This window comes from Pinus tabuliformis, chromosome 4_1 (genome assembly GCF_031772625.1).
Source record: "Pinus tabuliformis cultivar Carrire ecotype Pingquan chromosome 4_1, CPIR1, whole genome shotgun sequence".
NCBI lineage: Eukaryota > Viridiplantae > Streptophyta > Pinopsida > Pinales > Pinaceae > Pinus > Pinus tabuliformis.
Window position 1 is genome coordinate 427,434,243 of NC_142303.1, and position 18,600 is coordinate 427,452,842.

General features: G+C 38.7%; 1 protein-coding gene across 1 annotated transcript in view; it reads left to right on the forward strand.

Moving 5' to 3' along the window:
* The window catches only part of LOC149176121 (L-arabinokinase-like), a 474,339-nt gene that overhangs the window by 225,084 nt on the left and 230,655 nt on the right, over positions 1 to 18,600 (forward strand). Inside the window, exons 15-16 of the mRNA XM_089419887.1 lie at positions 17,871 to 18,049; positions 18,154 to 18,322. Coding sequence (XP_089276013.1) covers positions 17,871 to 18,049; positions 18,154 to 18,322 — 348 coding nt within the window. The remainder of the gene's footprint in view (positions 1 to 17,870; positions 18,050 to 18,153; positions 18,323 to 18,600) is intronic.

Sequence of the window (18,600 nt, forward strand, 5' to 3'; positions counted from 1 at the left end):
ACGACAACGCTCAGACCGGGGGCTGTCACTCTGATCCCCGATCCCTCCGTTTAAGCCTGTCTCTCGCGGCTAAGGGGGGTGGACCCTATGATGTGACGAAGACCAACTGTCGACCAATTGGTTGGGAGACACGATATGAAAAGCATCAAAAGGATTTGATTAATTTAGTAGACCAGTGCCTTGTGGAGTAAATGTTTAATCGTTTAATTACCAGATACTGCAGAAATATGATCTCATTTGGAGCAATCATTTATCATTAACGCCCGAGTAAAAAAAATGCTTAACAACTTAGTGATACTCCAGCAAATTAAGATTTCGAGAAGTAAAGTGCTTGAATAATCATGTAAAATAATAACAAGAGACCACATTCATGCAATTAACCATCAGATGAAAATTTGAATCAGATTAAACACCAATTCCCACGTTAAAATTTTCAACCTCAGCATAAAAGATGAAACATAGGTAATTCCCGAGCCAAGACTGAAACTGGCAAAAATATTTCCCAAGAAATTTTTATCTTTTAATTTTTAATTAATTTATTTATTTTTAAACTAATAAAATCTAAAAAGGATGAAACAATTTAAAATAAAACTAAAACTTAACAAATAAAAGAAATTTAAACTATTTAACTAAAAAATCAATTCCTAAATTAGAAACTAATCTAAAGTCTATTCAAAATAAACCAAGTCAAAAATTCTAAAATCTAAACAAAACTCTTTTTTTTTTTATTTATTTATTTTTTTTTTTTTAAAATATGATTTTTAATTAATAAAATCTAAAAAAAATTAAAACTATTTAATCTAAATCTAAAGCTCAAAATTAATAAAATTAAAACTACCAAACTAAACTAAAAAAAACTATTAAAATCTAAAATTAAAATCTACTAGATCTAAACTAAATGAGATAAAGCAAAAATAATTAAAACTGAATAAAACTAAGAAAAACTAAGGCTATTTAAACCTAAACAAAACTCTTTATATATATATTTTAAAATCCTAAAACCCTAAAACTATTCTAAAACCGAAAACTTACCGTAAACTAATTAAAAGATTTCTCAAAATTCAAACGTAAGTTTAATTCAAGGAAATTTAAAACACGTCGAATGATTTTTGCAAAGGGTAACTAAATACCGAAAACGGATTTGCGAAGGAAACCTGAGTAAGGAAACCGGAATTGGAGCAAAACGATTTCGATTCGGATCGAATCCTCTTACCTTGTCCGAGAGTGAAGACGGCGGACAGATTGCGGGATGAATGATTGCAGAATCGAATGGGCAGATAGATGCAACAGGGATCGATTCTTGGCGATTTGATTTGGGTTTGCTGTTCAACGCAGTGGGCTGAGACTGGCAGGAGATTTTAATGGCGGAACACATCAAATCATCCTTCGTTGGTATCTCTTTTCGGGCCAGGTTTGCCAGGAAATCTGAGACGGAGGTAATCAAAGGGAACACGCATAGCAATCGCCTGAGTTTTTGCTTGAAAATGATGCGTGCTTTCAACCCACGTTGTATCGTTCCAAAATAATGCTCGTCTGCGTGAATGCAGTGGAAACTTCCGCGTGAAAATACCTGACTTCTTCCCCGCTTCCGAGAGCCAGTTAACGCGTGCACAAAAAATGGCATTAGCGTCCTCGCTGTCTTAGGCAAGAGATTAGTCGCCAGCGGATGGATTTTCTCTTTGCAGCTTTAAAAAAAAATCGAACTCCTTACTGTTTAGTGCAAAGAACAAAACCTGGCCCGATGGTGAGGATGACGGACGTATTGCAGTTATTGAAGATTTCTGGCCGATATACAGTATGTGGATTGTTCTGGCGGACAGGAATGTGATCACAAAACTTTCTGCTCATAAACCCCTGAAGAGAAACCCTGTTCCTACAATTTCAAAAAAAACAAAAACCCTAATTTTAAATCTGTATAAACCAAAAAAAAGTGAAACCCTAGATCAACTTGACTAATTTACAGATTTTGGCCTCTTAACAGCCAGATTCAGCAATAAGCACAGAAATATTTTAAAGAATAAAAACTTTCAGATTTTCACTATGAAGAACTTTGGAAAATCTCTCATGCAAATTAGAAAAAATAAACTGAATGATAGACCCAGGGTCAAATCCAACTGGGCTCAGCAAAAAATGCTTGCGGGAGTTGGCTGGTTCAGCCGAGAACTTCCCCAAACGCCCACTAATCTTCTTTATTAAGAGTTCCCTGCACAACTCACTTCAACCATCAGTAAAGAGAGAGAAAACAGTATTAGATCTCAGAAAGCAATGGAGATACCTGCCATTACCCCAGAAACCCTAATACCATTCAAACCCTAGCAAGTGAACAAGATACCTGTGCTCACAATACTCTACAAAAAGCTATTATTAATGGCTGAAAAATAAAATATGCAGAAAATAAAACATCTCACAGCACTTCCAAAGAGTAACACCAGCAAGATTTGGACCCCAAAGTCTTCTTTTATTAACCAGAAACATATTACAAAAGAGCTTCTTCAGTACAAGACTCACAGATCCAATTCTCCAAAATGACCCCTAACACCCTATTTAAAGGAAATGATCCCAACGGCTAGTTCGAGTGATCCATGTCGAAATGATCTCGACCGTCGAAATTGCTAACTTATTATTAAAAATAATATTTTGCATGTATTCACTCAAAATATTATTATTTTATTATTTAGGGTTTTTGCTTTATTTTATAATTTTTTATTACTTTTTATTTATTTCATTTTTTAATTTTTAATTTTTATTTATTTTATTATTTTTTTTTTATTTTCTTAAATGGATCATCGAACTAAGCCTTTGGAAACATCACCTAGGACCTAGGACTTAGGACTCATGAGGGGATTTAAAACATTTTCCAACCGTCAAGACACATTACATCATGACTTTTACAATTTACATCTTAAGGGGGAAAACCCCTTCATCATAGACCCTCATAAACCACCCAGTTCTGCGACACAACTAGCAGATTAACACACTAGGATTCTCCTAAAATTCGAATGACAAAATCAATCCCGGCTTTGGGGTCAGGCTGAAGGAAAACTCTGTCGATCATAGATCGGTGAGACGAAAAACCTTCCGGGACGTAGATTATCATTAGAAAGTTAGGTCCACCTAGGCAAATTTTACATAAAAGACTCATATTTGCTAAGATTATTTACAATTCATACATGCAGACTGGGTTTACAATTAAAATGATCAAGCTGCTGATGACTGCAGGCTGGCACGGACACGTCGCTTAGGTGCTACCCCTTTTTTGCAAAGAAAAAGGGGGTGTACTGCATGGGTAGTTGACCGGTAGTGGTCAACATCTGGCTCTACTTGGGGACACGTTGCTGCACTGTAGGAATGTGAGAATCAAGAATCTGCATCCACGCAACACACAATAAAATATAAGTAGCGTCCATCCAAAAATCATCATATAACGTTAAGTACAAGAAAGCTATAAGCTCTTCATTTATTAACTATATAGTAACATGAAAAGTAAATCTAATCCTAAAACAGAAATGAAAATGCTGAAATGACAAGGAGTAGGGTTAGAAATACAATACAAAGGATGCCCCATGGCATCAGATGTGTTCAATATAGTGTATACTGAGTATTTGCCTGCTTTCAGGCAAATCTGTCGGCTGCTTGTCGGATGTGCCATGTCCAATTCTGCATATGGTAGGACTCTTTCCTATCCGAAAATCAAGGTGTTCGCGGCCGTCTGATGCATCAAACCTTCTTCTCATTTTCTTTCTCTTGCGCTTCTTCTTTGTGGCAGGTTGTGTTACTGATGACATGGAACTTTTTGCTTCAAAGCTATCAGATGAAGTATGTAAGATATGCGTGCTATGTCTTTCTTTATCTTGCATCTGATCTTTGTCGTTTTTAAGTCTATCTGGATCTCCTTCAATTAACCACCTTTCAATCGAATCAATGACTTCCTCATAATAAGATGAAACTTGTTGCAACAAATGAGAAGGCTCCTGATCTGTTGATGTTTCCTGGTTTCTTTTATCCTCTGACCATTGTTGAAACTTTTGAACCTGTATTTTAATGGCATCCATCTGACTAGAGTGTTCAACCTTTATAGCATTGATTTGCCTGACATGGTCTTCTTCCATATCTTTTATTACTTTATCGGTCTTTTCCTTTAAGTTCATCAAGCAACACTGCATAGAATTTATTTCTTCTTTATGATTTGCTTGCATGGTGGCCAACTGATTATTATGATCAAACGTCATGATAGTCATTTCTTCATCCATAGTTAATAACTTGTTTTGCATAGAGTTAATTTCCCTATCATGATCAGCTTTCATGGTCATCATATTTTCCTCTAAGCCTGATAACTTGCTTTGCACACACTTAATTTCTGTGTCATGATTAGTCTTCATGGACTCAATTTCTTTAGCATGCTGATTTTGCATAATCTCCATCTCCCTATTACGTTTTTCCAGGTGGGTGCTTAAAGTTCTCACATCATTGACGTAATTAGTTTGATTAATCTCCATATTTTTTACCAGCAGCATTAGATCTTGTATAATTTGCTTATGATCTTCCTTTTCATTGTCAACACTACTATGATCTGCAATGGTACAAGTGGATGGCACATTCTGATATGAAGAATTGTCTTGGATAGCTGGACCTTTTACAAGATTACTTTCATTTTGTTGCACAATTTTAGGGGCACAAGGCGAGCTATCTGGATCACCATATCTATCTTTGAAAGCATTGACAATGTCTTGCAAAGAAATGAAGGAATCTTCAGGAAAACTATTAAACCAGTCCAAAGCATCACCCTTTAAAGAATGGACAAATAGACGCATCTTGAAATCTTCATGATTATATTGAGGAAGTCTACAATATATGATCATTACACAAGTAAACCTGTTTAAATGTTGTTTAACGGCGACCGAATCACCACCTGAGAACTTAAATAATTTAGAAATGGCCTCTTTCGGAAAATCATGGAGATTATCAGTAAAATGACATGGTTTAAATGAATAATCCATGATGAATAATAAGGGATCAAATGGATGATAGAAAGAGATTTCTGCTCAAGAAAGTCAATAGATGAAAGAAGTGGAGTCGCCACTTGAACAACGAATCTGATTCAAAGATCCAAAAATCAACCAACAAGCAGATATGAAGAAGGCTTCTTGTCTGGGAAAAAAAAAGAAAATGGAGTCGCCACCCAAACAAGAAACAAACCGAAAAGATGCTGCTGATATGACGAAAGGCAATAAAAGATCCAAATGATAATCCCAAAGGTTGAATCTGCCAGCTCAAATGAGAGATGAGAAAGATGGGAAGATGAATGTCGATGAAACTCCAGGACCAGAAAAACTCTGTCCCCGACAACGGCGCCAAAAAATGTTGGCGTTGCCGGGCCAGATGAAAAGATAAGAAAATGAGAAGGATGATTGTCGTTGAAACGCCGAGAAAACAATTTCCCCGGCAACGGCGCCAAAAAATGTTGGCGTTGCCGGCTCAAACGAATGATAGAAAGATGAATGATGAATGATAAAAAGACCAAGGACAGAAAAAACTCTGTCCCCGGCAACGGCGCCAAAAAATGTTGTCGTGCAGGTTGACACGACAACGCTCAGACCGGGGGCTGTCACTCTGATCCCCGATCCCTCCGTTTAAACCTGTCTCCCGCGGCTAAGGGGGGTGGACCCTATGATGTGACGAAGACCAACTGTTGACCAGTTGGCTGGGAGACACGATATGAAAAGCACCAAAAGGATTTGATTAATTTAGCAGACCAGTGCCTTGTGGAGTAAATGTTTAATCGTTTAATTACCAGATACTGCAGAAATATGATCTCATTAGGAGCAATCATTTATCATTAACGCCCGAGTGAAAATTGAAAATGCTTAACGACTTAGTGATACTCCAGCAAATTAAGATTTCGAGAAGTAAAGTGCTTGAATAATCATGTAAAATAATAACAAGAGACCACATTCATGCAATTAACGATCAGATGAAAATTTGAATCAGATTAAACACCAATTCCCATGTTAAAATTTTCAACCTCAACATAAAAGATGAAACATAGGTAATTCCCGAGCCAAGACTGAAACTGGCAAAAAATATTTCCCAAGAAATTTTTATCTTTTAATTTTTATTTATTTATTATTATTTATTTATTTTTTTAATTTTTTTTTTAAACTAATAAAATCTAAAAAGGATGAAACAATTTAAAATAAAACTAAAACTTAACAAATAAAAGAAATTTAAACTATTTAACTAAAAAATCAATTCCTAAATTAGAAACTAATCTAAAGTCTATTCAAAATAAACTAAGTCAAAAATTCTAAAATCTAAACAAAACTTTTATTTATTTATTTATTTTTTTTATTTTTTATTTTTTAAATATGATTTTTAATTAATAAAATCTAAAAAAAATTAAAACTATTTAATCTAAATCTAAAGCTCAAAATTAATAAAATTAAAACTACCAAACTAAACTAAAAAAAACTATTAAAATCTAAAATTAAAATCTACTAGATCTAAACTAAATGAAATAAAGCAAAAATAATTAAAACTAAATAAAACTAAAAAAAATTAAGGCTATTTAAACCTAAACAAAACTCTTTATATATATATATTTTAAAATCCTAAAACCCTAAAACTATTCTAAAACCGAAAACTTACTGTAAACTAATTAAAAGATTTCTCAAAATTCAAACGTAAGTTTAATTCAAGGAAATTTAAAACACGTCGAATGATTTTTGTAAAGGGTAACGAAATACCGAAAACGGATCTGCGAAGGAAACCTGAGTAAGGAAACCGGAACCGGAGCAAAACGATTTCGATTCGGATCGAATCCTCTTACCTTGTCCGAGAGTGAAGACGGCGGACAGATTGCGGGATGAATGATTGCAGAATCGAATGGGCAGATAGATGCAGCAGGGATCGATTCTTGGCGATTTGATTCGGGTTTGCTGTTCAACGCAGTGGGCTGAGACTGGCAGGAGATTTTAATGGCGGAACGCATCAAATCACCCTTCGTTGGTATCTCTTTTCGGACCAGGTTTGCTAGGAAATCTGAGACGGAGGTAATCAAAGGGAACACGCATAGCAATCGCCTGAGTTTTTGCTTGAAAATGATGCGTGCTTTCAACCCACGTTGTATCGTTCCAAAACAATGCTCGTCTGCGTGAATGCAGTGGAAACTTCCACGTGAAAATACCTGACTTCTTCCCCGCTTCCGAGAGCCAGTTAACGCGTGCACAAAAAAATGGCATCAGCGTCCTCGCTGTCTTAGGCAAGAGATTAGTCGCCAGCGGATGGATTTTCTCTTTGCAGCTTTAAAAAAAAAAAATCGAACTCCTTACTGTTCAGTGCAAAGAACAAAACCTGGCCCGATGGTGAGGATGACGGACGTATTGCAGTTATTGAATATTTCTGGCCGATATACAGTATGTGGATTGTTCTGGCGGACAGGAATGTGATCACAAAACTTTCTGCTCATAAACCCCTGAAGAGAAACCCTGTTCCTACAATTTCAAAAAAAACAAAAACCCTAATTTTAAATCTGTATAAACCAAAAAAATTGAAACCCTAGATCAACTTGACTAATTTACAGATTTTGGCCCCTTAACAGCCAGATTCAGCAATAAGCACAGAAATATTTTAAAGAATAAAAACTTTCAGATTTTCACTGAAGAACTTCGGAAAATCTCTCATGCAAATTAGAAAAAATAAACTGAATGATAGACCCAGGGTCAAATCCAACTGGGCTCATCAAAAAATGCTTGCGGGAGTTGGCTGGTTCAGCCGAGAACTTCCCCAAACGCCCACTAATCTTCTTTATTAAGAGTTCCCTGCACAGCTCACTTCAACCATCAGTAAAGAGAGAGAAAACAGTGTTAGATCTCAGAAAGCAATGGAGATACCTGCCATTACCCCAGAAACCCTAATACCATTCAAACCCTAGCAAGTGAACAAGATACCTGTGCTCACAATACTCTACAAAAAGCTATTATTAATGGCTGAAAAATAAAATATGCAGAAAATAAAACATCTCACAGCACTTCCAGAGAGTAACACCAGCAAGATTTGGACCCCAAAGTCTTCTTTTATTAACCAGAAACAGATTACAAAAGAGCTTCTTCAGTACAAGACTCACAGATCCAATTCTCCAAAATGACCCCTAACACCCTATTTAAAGGAAATGATCCCAACGGCTAGTTCGAGTGATCCATGTCGAAATGATCTCGACCGTCGACCCTCATAAACCACCCAGTTCTGCGACACAACTAGCAGATTAACACACTAGGATTCTCCTAAAATTCGAATGACAAAATCAATCCCGCTTTGGGGTCAGGCTGAAGGAAAACTCTGCCGATCATAGATCGGTGAGACGAAAAACCTAGATTATCATTAGAAAGTTAGGTCCACCTAGGCAAATTTTACATAAAAGACTCATATCTGCTAAGATTATTTACAATTCATACATGCAGACTTGGTTTACAATTAAAATGATCAAGCTGCTGATGACTGCAGGCTGGCACAGACACGTCGCTTAGGTGCTACCCCTTTTTTGCAAAGAAAAAGGGGGTGTACTGCATGGGTAGTTGACCGGTAGTGGTCAACAAGAGGAAAACCCGATCAAATTCTTCTTCTAGATCTTCAATTGAAGGGTGCCAAGACCATGACACAGACCCTTGACTATAGTATCCTTCCAAGAACCTTGTCACTAACTTTGATGCTCTGCCTCTGCCCTTCGACTTCCTTCTTGATTTGGAATTGCTCTCCTCGGTTCCTTCTAGAGTAACTCGGTCTCTGTCCTTCTAGAGTAACTCGGTCTCCCTAGAGAATCTTGGTCTCTAGGCTTTCACTAGTCTCGTCTTGAGAAGAAACCTTTCTTCACTTGCCTAGAAGAAACCTTTCTTTGCTGCCCAAGAAGAATACCTCCTTCGTACTGCCCAGAGGAAATTTTTTTCGTTGAACCCAAAAGAAATTTTCTTCACTTTTCTTCGCACTTCTCTTTGTCACCCTTCTTCGCTCTTCTTCACCGAATTGCTAGTTGAGTTGCCTGCTTCTAATGGACCCCGAGTGTGGCTATATATACACCTCTTATTATGTCCTTTAGGCCGACATGATAGCTTTGTTGAGAAATCTAGGGCAGTTTAAAAAATTGATTTCTCTTAACTATGATAACTGCTTGTGATATCTTTTCTTATATTCCGCTTCTTATTATTAACATGTGTTATTATCATCAACCAGCTATCAAAACAAGAAGATCATCACTGCACAAGTACACGAGATATAGACACCAAGCCAAGGCAAAAACTTCTCCAAATCGTGAGAGGAAAAACACTTTGAACTCTTTCTTATCGAGTCTTTATTGACAAATTCCAAGACCCAAACTTTGACTGAGGAACACCTTCAAAGATCAAGATGATAATACCTCCAAAATGTACCCAAACAAGTCTTTCTTCCCGCAACTTCGGTCGGCACAATAGGTTTGCAACTTCACTATGATAGGCTGCACATGTGAGAGGCTCACCTAGCCCTCCTACACCTTCGCTTTCCTAGGAGATAGATCTCGCATACCATGACTCTTCACTTTGACCTTGGCAGGAGTCTTCTTGATGCCTAGAGGATGACTGTCCTAAAACAACGAGGATAGATCTGCAAACTTCATTATATAGTCCACACATGCGAGGAGGGTTAGGGCTATTCTAGCCCTCCTATGATCTCGTTCTCCTTGCAAGCTTCTTCTAGATAGCTTTCTCCTTCAAATTGCTTCAAGATCGAATCTATTTGCCGCATGTGTGAACAGACTTCTAGGGGATTTCAGAATCCAGCGTAGGCCCTACTGACCTCTGCGTCAACCTACTGAGGCGCTACGCAGCCTCTCTGGCCTTCTGCGTCACTCCTGCAGCCTCTGCGTGGATGCCATAGACTAGTGTTGTTAAAATCGCGATATTATCGTATAATCGCGATAATTTCAATGAAAAGAGAAAATCGCGCTTAGTAATCAGATTTTTTTTTTTGCCCCATTTTTTGGGAAAAAATCATGGGGAATTTTGTTTTTTTTTTTTGTTTGCCTAAGGAGGAGGTGGTGATCCAAGCTACCCCTGTCACAAGTAGAGGGAGGACGTGGTCTACCTCCTATAGCTCCTAGTTCTTCAACTTCTAGAGCACAACAGACTCCATAGTCTACTGCGGCTTGCCAACTCCACCGACATCTACATTTAGAGGGGCAAAGGAAATCAATAGTATTAGACTTTAGTTATTTGGTTCATTTCATTGTATATGACATTATGACTCATGATATGAGATACATTATCATATTTTTTTGTTGATATTTTGAGGTTGAGTTGGGACTCAGGAGTCAGGACTTACTATTCAGGACATGATTCACTGTTATGTGTGATTTTAGCACTAGAAATGATATTAAACATCTTATGTATTAGTTCTTTTATCATATTTATGTGTCAATGTATTTATTTTATGTTGTAGATGGTTTAGATATTAAAAAAATTGAAAAAAATGAATATTTTTGTACCAAACGATTTTTTCCCGATTATTACCGATTTTCTCTCGATTATTACGATTTTTTCCTCGCACTGATATTATCCCGATAACGATTAGTGCAACATTGACGTAGACCCTTCTGGCTTTGCGTAGTCTCTGCTGCCTCTGCGTGGCTTCCTCTAGCTCTGCATCTGCCTCTTCTGCCTCTGTGCTGATCTCCCGTCTCTCTCTGTTCCGTACTTGCTGCCTTCTGACTGCTCTATAGTCCACTTGTTCAATTTCTCGGCAAACCCCGCTCTAGAAATTGAACTCACTGGTCTCCCTCAGTGTGTTCTCCAAGTGCTCTTCAAGCCTCCTCATATACTTTCCTCGTTGACAAATCAAAGGCTGAGATTAAGTCCCTAATCAACGGATAAGATTAGATCTGGCTTGATCCATATCTTTTGGACCATTCTAACACAGTTTCATATTAATACACATTAATATTTTATTTTCCCTAAGTTTAGATTTAGGGTCTCCATTAAAAATATTAATTATTTTAATATCTCCTAAACTGTTTAGAATCTGCCCAAATCCTTTCTAGGTATTGGAGATCTCATGTGCCCCAACCTCTCCACCAAATTTCGTGGCTAGAGCACATCCGTTGCTACCCCAAATCAACACTCCCTCTTAGCGAGGACTGTGCTCTAGTAATACTCCTCATTGAGTATCACCCTGATCATCCGGCATCGGTCGTTGTGCTGATGTTAAGCCTCCTTGCCCAACATCCTCTGCACTGCTGCATCCTGTACTGCTGCCCATGACTTTGCTACTACCATTGCTGCATCTATACGACAACTCCCTCTACATCCATGCTGCTGCTAATCCTTTCTCCCAACACTGTATCCGCATTGCAACTCCCTCTGCATCTGTGCTACTGTTGGTCCTTTCTCCCAACATTGCATATGCACTGCAACTCCCTCTTCATTCGTGCTGCTAACACACTACTTCTGAAAGGGGTTCTTTACCATCCCCATCTTTTCCTTGAAGTAGTCAAATTTTGACTTTCCAAGGGCCTTGGTGAGGATGTCTGCCACTTGTTCCCCTGTAGGAGTGTAACTCAATTGTACAACTCCTCGTTGGACACAATCTCTGACAAAGTGACACTGGATATCAATATGCTTCGACCTATCATGGAATATTGGATTCTCAGAGAGTTTGGTGCAATTTTGATTATCACACATGATCCTGGTCGCCTCCATATTTCTTCTGAATATGTTTACCAACAGTTTTCTAAGCCATATGGCCTCACACGAAGCTTTGATTGCTGCCATATATTCTGCCTCAGATGAGCTCAGAGCCATGGCTGTTTCCTACTGCACCAGGAGGTCATTCTTGATCCAATGTTGAAACAGTACCCAGAGGTACTTTTTTGATCCACTAAACTTCCTGCCCAATCCGCATCTGTAAATCCACCCAACATGATATCCTTCCCCTTGGTGTATAAGAGCCCATAATCAACTGTTCCCTGTAAATACTTGAGAACGTGTTTGGTTGCTGCCCAGTGAGCCCTCTTTGGTTCCACCATGAACTGACTGAGGGTGTTGATAGCGTAGCAAATATCTGGTCTGGTATTGACTAGATACATCAGGGACCCTATGAGTTGTCAGTATAGGGTGGGATCGACATCCTTGTCTTCTGATGCATCAATATTCTTCCAGTTGGTGATCATTGGCGTAAACATAGGTCTACAGTCTCCCATCTCGAACCTTTTCAGGATTTCTGTAGCATACCTCCCTTGCCCAAGGAAGATTTCTCCTTTCTGCTGCCAAACTTCCAACCCTAGAAAATAGTGCATTAGTCCCAGATCCTTCATATCGAACTTTGTGGCTAGATTCTTCTTGTAGTCCTCAATGAGTCTGGATGATCCTGTTAGGATTCAGGAAGAGATCATCCACATATAATACTAAGATAAGTGGCTCGTTCTCTACGACCAGATAATAGAGATTCAGATCCGCGTCACTCTTGACAAACCCCATCTTCTGCAAGTAGCCATCTATTCGTCCATACTACGCTCTTGGTGCCTGCGTCAGCCCATACAAGGTTTTCTTCAGTCTGCATACACGAGACTTCTTCTCATGAGTTTCGAAGCCCTCTAGTTGTTCTATGTATACCTCTTCTTCTGTTACCTCGTTCAGAAATGCCGTCTTGACATCCATCTGGTGGATCTCCCATCCCATCTGGGCTGCAAGAGATATCACAGTCCTAATAGATGTATACCTGGCTACCGGGGCAAAGGTTTCCTCATAGTCAATCCCTTCCTTTTGAGCATACCCCTTAGCCACAAACCTGGCCTTGTATTTTTCAACACTACCGTCCTCAGCATATTTGATCTTGTAGATCCATCTTGAACCTACCACAGGTCTGCCTTGAGGCCTTGACACCACCTCCCAGACATCGTTTACCATTATGGAGTTATACTCCTCCACCATCGCATCTAGCCAGACCTGATGTTGAGCTGCCTCCTTGAAGCAGGTAGGCTCCCCATCCTGAGCTACTAACGCCTGATACCTGTCTGGCTATTTTCGATCCCTTTTACTGTTCCTTGGCTCTCCTATGAAGTTCTCTGCATCACACAGAATCTGACGAAGTTCCCTACTGGTTCTTCCTTTGCCAATAGGTGCTTCTGTTCACTCCTCCTCCTCATCCTGAGAATCTTCCTGATCTGAGGAAGAATTCTTCACTTCCGTTGGTTGAAGAGGCATGATCAATGGATCCTTTTTCGGCTGCTCCTCGGAAGGCTTTTCGCGAGATCTTCTGAAAGCTCTGCCCTCCATGAACTTTACATCTCGTCGTACTACTACCTTCTTGCTCCCTGGAAGATAGATTCTGTATGCCTTAGCGTTCTCGCTATATCCTACCAGATACCCCTTTTTTGCAGTCTGATCCCAGCTTCTTCCTCTTTTCTTTGGGTATGCGACAATATGCTAAACTCCCAAATATCCTGAAATGACTGACTTCATGCGTCTTCTCAGTGAAGACTTTCTCTAGAGTAATCTTGCTCAATGCTTGATGAGGAGTCCTGTTCTAAACATAGACAACTGTGTTGCATGCTTTTTCCCATAGGAATTTTGGCATATCCTGACCATACAACATGGCCCTAGCTGCTTCCACAATAGTCCTGTTTTTCCTCTTTGCCACCCCATTCTGCTCTGGATTGTAGGGAGCTGTCCACTGTCTTTTGATGCCCTCCTTAGCGCAATAATTAGTGAAGTCCTTATTGACATACTCTCCACCATTATCTGAGAGCAAGACTTTTATTTTCTTACCTGTCAGATTCTCCACTAGAGCCTTGAACTCCTTGAATCGACATAAAACCTCATCCTTGGTTTTCAGAAAATAGATCCAAGTTTTCCTCGAGTGGTCATCAATGAAGGTAAGGAAATACTCGGCACTGCTGGGAGATTTGATGGACATAGGTCCGCAGATATCTGAGTGTATCAATCCTATTACATTCTTGGCCCTGTGGTTGCTCCTAGGAAATGTCGCCTTGGCATGCTTTCCTAGAGCGCATCCCCTGCATACATCATCTCGTTCTGTACTCAGATCCGGAACTCCTGTTACAGTGCTCTTGAGAATTCACAGAGCTCCATGGTGCAAGTGATGCATCCTTTTGTGCCATAGTTCGTTCAAGTCTTCGTCCCCATGACTACCTATTAGTGCCATTGGAGATTCTAGATGTAGTCTATATAACCGATTATTTTTGATCCCGATATGCACTTTCTTTTTCTAGCTTGGGTGTTTGACGTATACCTTTTCCTTGATGAAGTAGACGTCATAGCCCTTGCCTTGTAGTTGTGACACGGAAAGTAAGTTCATCCCCAATCCTGGTACATGCAGTACATTTGTGGCACAGAACCGCTCTCTCGATTTTGTCTGAAAAACTATGGTACCTTTTCCTACTGGAGTACACTTTGCCTTGTTCCCCATGGTGATCTGAAAGTTCATCTTCTCTTCCCGATATTTTGAGAAGCACTCCCTGATTCCCGTCATATGCCACGAGGCTCCACTGTCTATATACCATACTTCTGATGATGGAACACTAGTCATGCACGCCACTTCTTCTTCCAACCTGGAAGCCAACATAGAGAAATCGAAATCTCTCTCTCTTATGCAATCTTCTAAAAATCTATGTGAGTCGCTTGAGGTGGATGCCTTTGCATCGTGGTCTCGACCCATAACTGATTTTCCCTTTCTGTCTCTGATTACTTGCTCTGATACCATGTGAAAATTTTGTCATTGCAACAACTGATTTACTTTTCCTACTTATTTCATCATAAGTTATTCATAAAATTACTTCAACAAACATTAAAATAAATACCGCTGCAAATATCACACCGTAATACAGAAACAAACATATGTACACATTGACACAGTTATTTTGGACTAATGTCCCCAGAAAAACCCAATGTGGGAAAACCGGTGCAGCAAGGGAGGATTTTTATTATTCAACAATTTTCTAGTACAACAGGGTGCCAAATTGGCTTACCCACAGATAGACAAATTTCCAGTAGTTCTTCTGAATCCAACGTAGGCCCCATTGACCTCTCCATCAGCCTGAAACCCTCTGCATCAACCTTCTGAGGCTCTGCGCAGTCTCTCTGGCCTTCTGCGTCACTCCTGCAGCCTTTGCGTGGATGACGTAGGCCCTTCTGGCTCTGCGTAGTCTCTGTTGCCTCTGCGTGGCTTCCTTTGGCTCTACGTTTGCCTCTTCTTCCTCTGCGTTGATCTCCCATCTCTCTGTTCCGTACTTGCTGCCTCCTGACTGATCTCCAAACCCCTTGTTCAATTTCTTGGCAAACCCCAGTCTAGATATTGAACTCACTGGTCTCCCTCAGTGTGTTCTCCAAGTGCCCCTCAAGCCTCCTCTTATACTTTCCTCGTTGACAAATCAACGGCCGAGATTAAGTCCCTAATCAATGGCTAAGATTAGATCTGGCTTGATCCATGTCTTTTGGACCATTCTAACATAGTTTCATATTAATACACATTAATATTTTATTTTCCTTAAGTTTAGACTTAGGGTCTCCATTAAAAATATTAATTATTTTAATGTCTCCTGAACTGTTTAGAATCTGCCCAAATCCTTTCTGGGTATTGGAGATCTCATGTGCCCCAACCTCTCCACCAAATTTCGTGGCTAGAGCACATTCGATGCTACCCCAAATCAACACCAAGGTTGTATTTAAGCCAGGGACCTCCCACATTTGTAATCATCGTTCAAATTATTAATAATATATATATGTTTCTGTTCATTGCTGAGCATTGTTGCTCCAACATGGATCTGCAATGGTAAAATAGCCCGTACAAACTTGTCCAGGCCTACGGCTTTTCATCAGAGAGAGTCTTAGCCCTAGAGCAGAAATTAACCCAGAAACTGACCATCCTTCGACCTCCTTGAAGACCTCAGCTGCCTTAGACATAGATCCAAGCCTTTTGATGATCTAAAATGAGGGAGAAGGCTCCTCTATATATACAATTCGGTGGAGTTGAAGGGACGTGACTTTTCAGCTGATTGAGCTAACGTATGGGAGAGGTCGATCTTGTTAATTTACCCACTTTTCCTTATCCAAATTTGATGATCTTTAGATTGATTTTGGTCCTCTCGAAAAGAGGAATTCAATGCTGTAATAATCTTTCCCAAAGGAGATGTCCAAAGTGGAATTTGGCCCTAGTTGCCAATTTTAATATACTCTTTGACTCAGAAGCCTAGAAGGACGAAGAACATGCTGATCTAGAAAATAATAATTCCTTTTCTTTTCTTTTACTTTTTACATTAGATACATGATGGTACAAATTATGAAGAATGAAACTAGTTACATGTTTCAACACATTATAATATCCTAACACCTGCTCCTAAAGTTTACTTTGTTTGCAATCATGTTCAACATATTTCTTAAAATTCTGAACTTTTCATGGAGCTTTTGTGAAGATGTTTTCTGCCTGGTGTTTTGTCATGCAATAAACAAATTTATCTTTTTGTTCACATGTTCTATGATATAGTTGTGATGAATCTCATTTGTAAACTTGATGGCACTTTGATTTTTACACCTTAGGGATGTTGGGCAAGACCATGAGATCCTCAGGTCACTGAGTATCCTCAGCCCATAATATGCCTTATAATGTGCATCATCACATTTTATTCACAATATTTCCATCGACCTAATATAAGATAGATGCCATGATTTCCCTAAAGCGGAAAGAAAATTCAGGGGAAACAAAATATCCGTGGATTTTGGTGCAATATCTTTTGAATAAGTGTGTTGTCTCTTAAAACTATAAGAGAATTCAGTGGAGACAAAATATCAGTGTTTTTTGGTGCAATATCTTTTGAATAAGTATGTTGACACTTACAACTGCAGCTCACAGTTACACGATGAACACCATAGAGAAAGTAGAAGCTCAACAGATGCCAGAGTAGAGGCTGATGCTGTGTTATGCTAGGTAGTAGAGTTCCTCTTACAAGATTTAAACTAGGGAAGCTTCTACGAATGCTATGCTATGTCACAGGGTTCGTCGAACTTTAACCTTGAGGTTCAAATTTTGGCAAACCTTAAAAAAAATTTGAGGTTTGGCGAACCTCATCGAACCTCATAGCCGCTGACCAAGACCATACATCAAAACTCATAACTTCATGTCACAAATCAAGCTTGTAATTTAGCCTTGCATTTTCCATGTCCATGATAGCAATTTTGATGTTTAATGATGTTGATTTTTTACTATTTTATCCTATAATTCATTATATATATACGAACCTAATGGCGAACGTCATCAAAAAAATTCGAACTCAAACCGAACCTAATCATTGTCGAACACGAACTCGAACCCGAACCATGTGACATTGAAACTATGTGTTTGTCTTGCGAAAGTTCCAACAAGCTTTATGTGGACATAATTCTCATCATTCACAAGTTTTTCAGCCCCTAAAAAGAGATATAATTATCTAGATAAGAAATCAGTTTGCTCTGCTGAAAAGAGCTCAGCTTGAGAAGCAATTGTACTTTGTTTTACTAAATAAAGTAAGAGAATTGTACCACAATTTATTTTTATTTTTATTTAGATAATACATTATGAATGGGTCCTTTCCTGCATTGATGGTTCTTACGAATTGGTTTTGGTCCCACCCCCCTGAAAAGGAATTTCAGATTACAAGAGGACATTAATCTATGGCACGTTCAATATGCTTCTTCTGTAAGAATATGTTGGAATCTTTTCTATGATCAACTCTTATTATGAATTTCTTTTAGATTTTCCTTATACACTTTTCAAGGAGATACATCTTAAATTATTCTACAAGGTAGATATCATTTTGCATTTTGTGGTTTTGACTATGTTTTATTAATACTTTGTAGTATAGTGGAGCAAGAAGATTGCGAGATGCCATTGTTCTTGGATTTCAATTACAGAGGATTCCTGGACGTGATATTAGCATTCCAGAATGGTATACACATGCAGAAAATGAGCTTGGACTTCGTTCTGTGACGCCTGGTGAAGAGAGAAATGAATGTGATGTGACTTCTACCAAGGAACTGTAAGTTTAGAGTTATTTTTGCTTTTCTTTTGTCTTTGCTCCTTTTTACAGTTCATACTACTCTTTTAGCTTTAGTAATCCAGTTTTACCTTGCACTTTTTCAGATATATTGAGGAGTTCGACATTCTCCATGGAGACATACGTGGCTTTCCAGACACAGCTGCTTTCTTGAAGAGTTTGGCAAGTTTGGACATTGATTTCAATTCAAAAGATAAAGCAGAGAGGCGCCGAGTTCGCGAGCGTGTGGCTGCAGCTGGCTTATTTAATTGGGAGGTCTTACTCTTTTCTTTTTCATCATACATTTTTGGCAAAATCGTTGTTTGTACTTGGATCTAATTCTTGTTGTGAACGCTTTTCAATATTAACAAGGAATGTTCTATTTAAGGGATTTAACTTGAGTTTCATCAATATAACCATCCCCAAAGAGGTTATTTCCTAGATACATTTATATAGCTACTTATTTATGGGAAAATAATTTCTTTATACTATATTATTGAGAGTAACTTATGAAGTTTTCATGTGAACTTTGTGTTAAAAAGTGTAACTAGGTT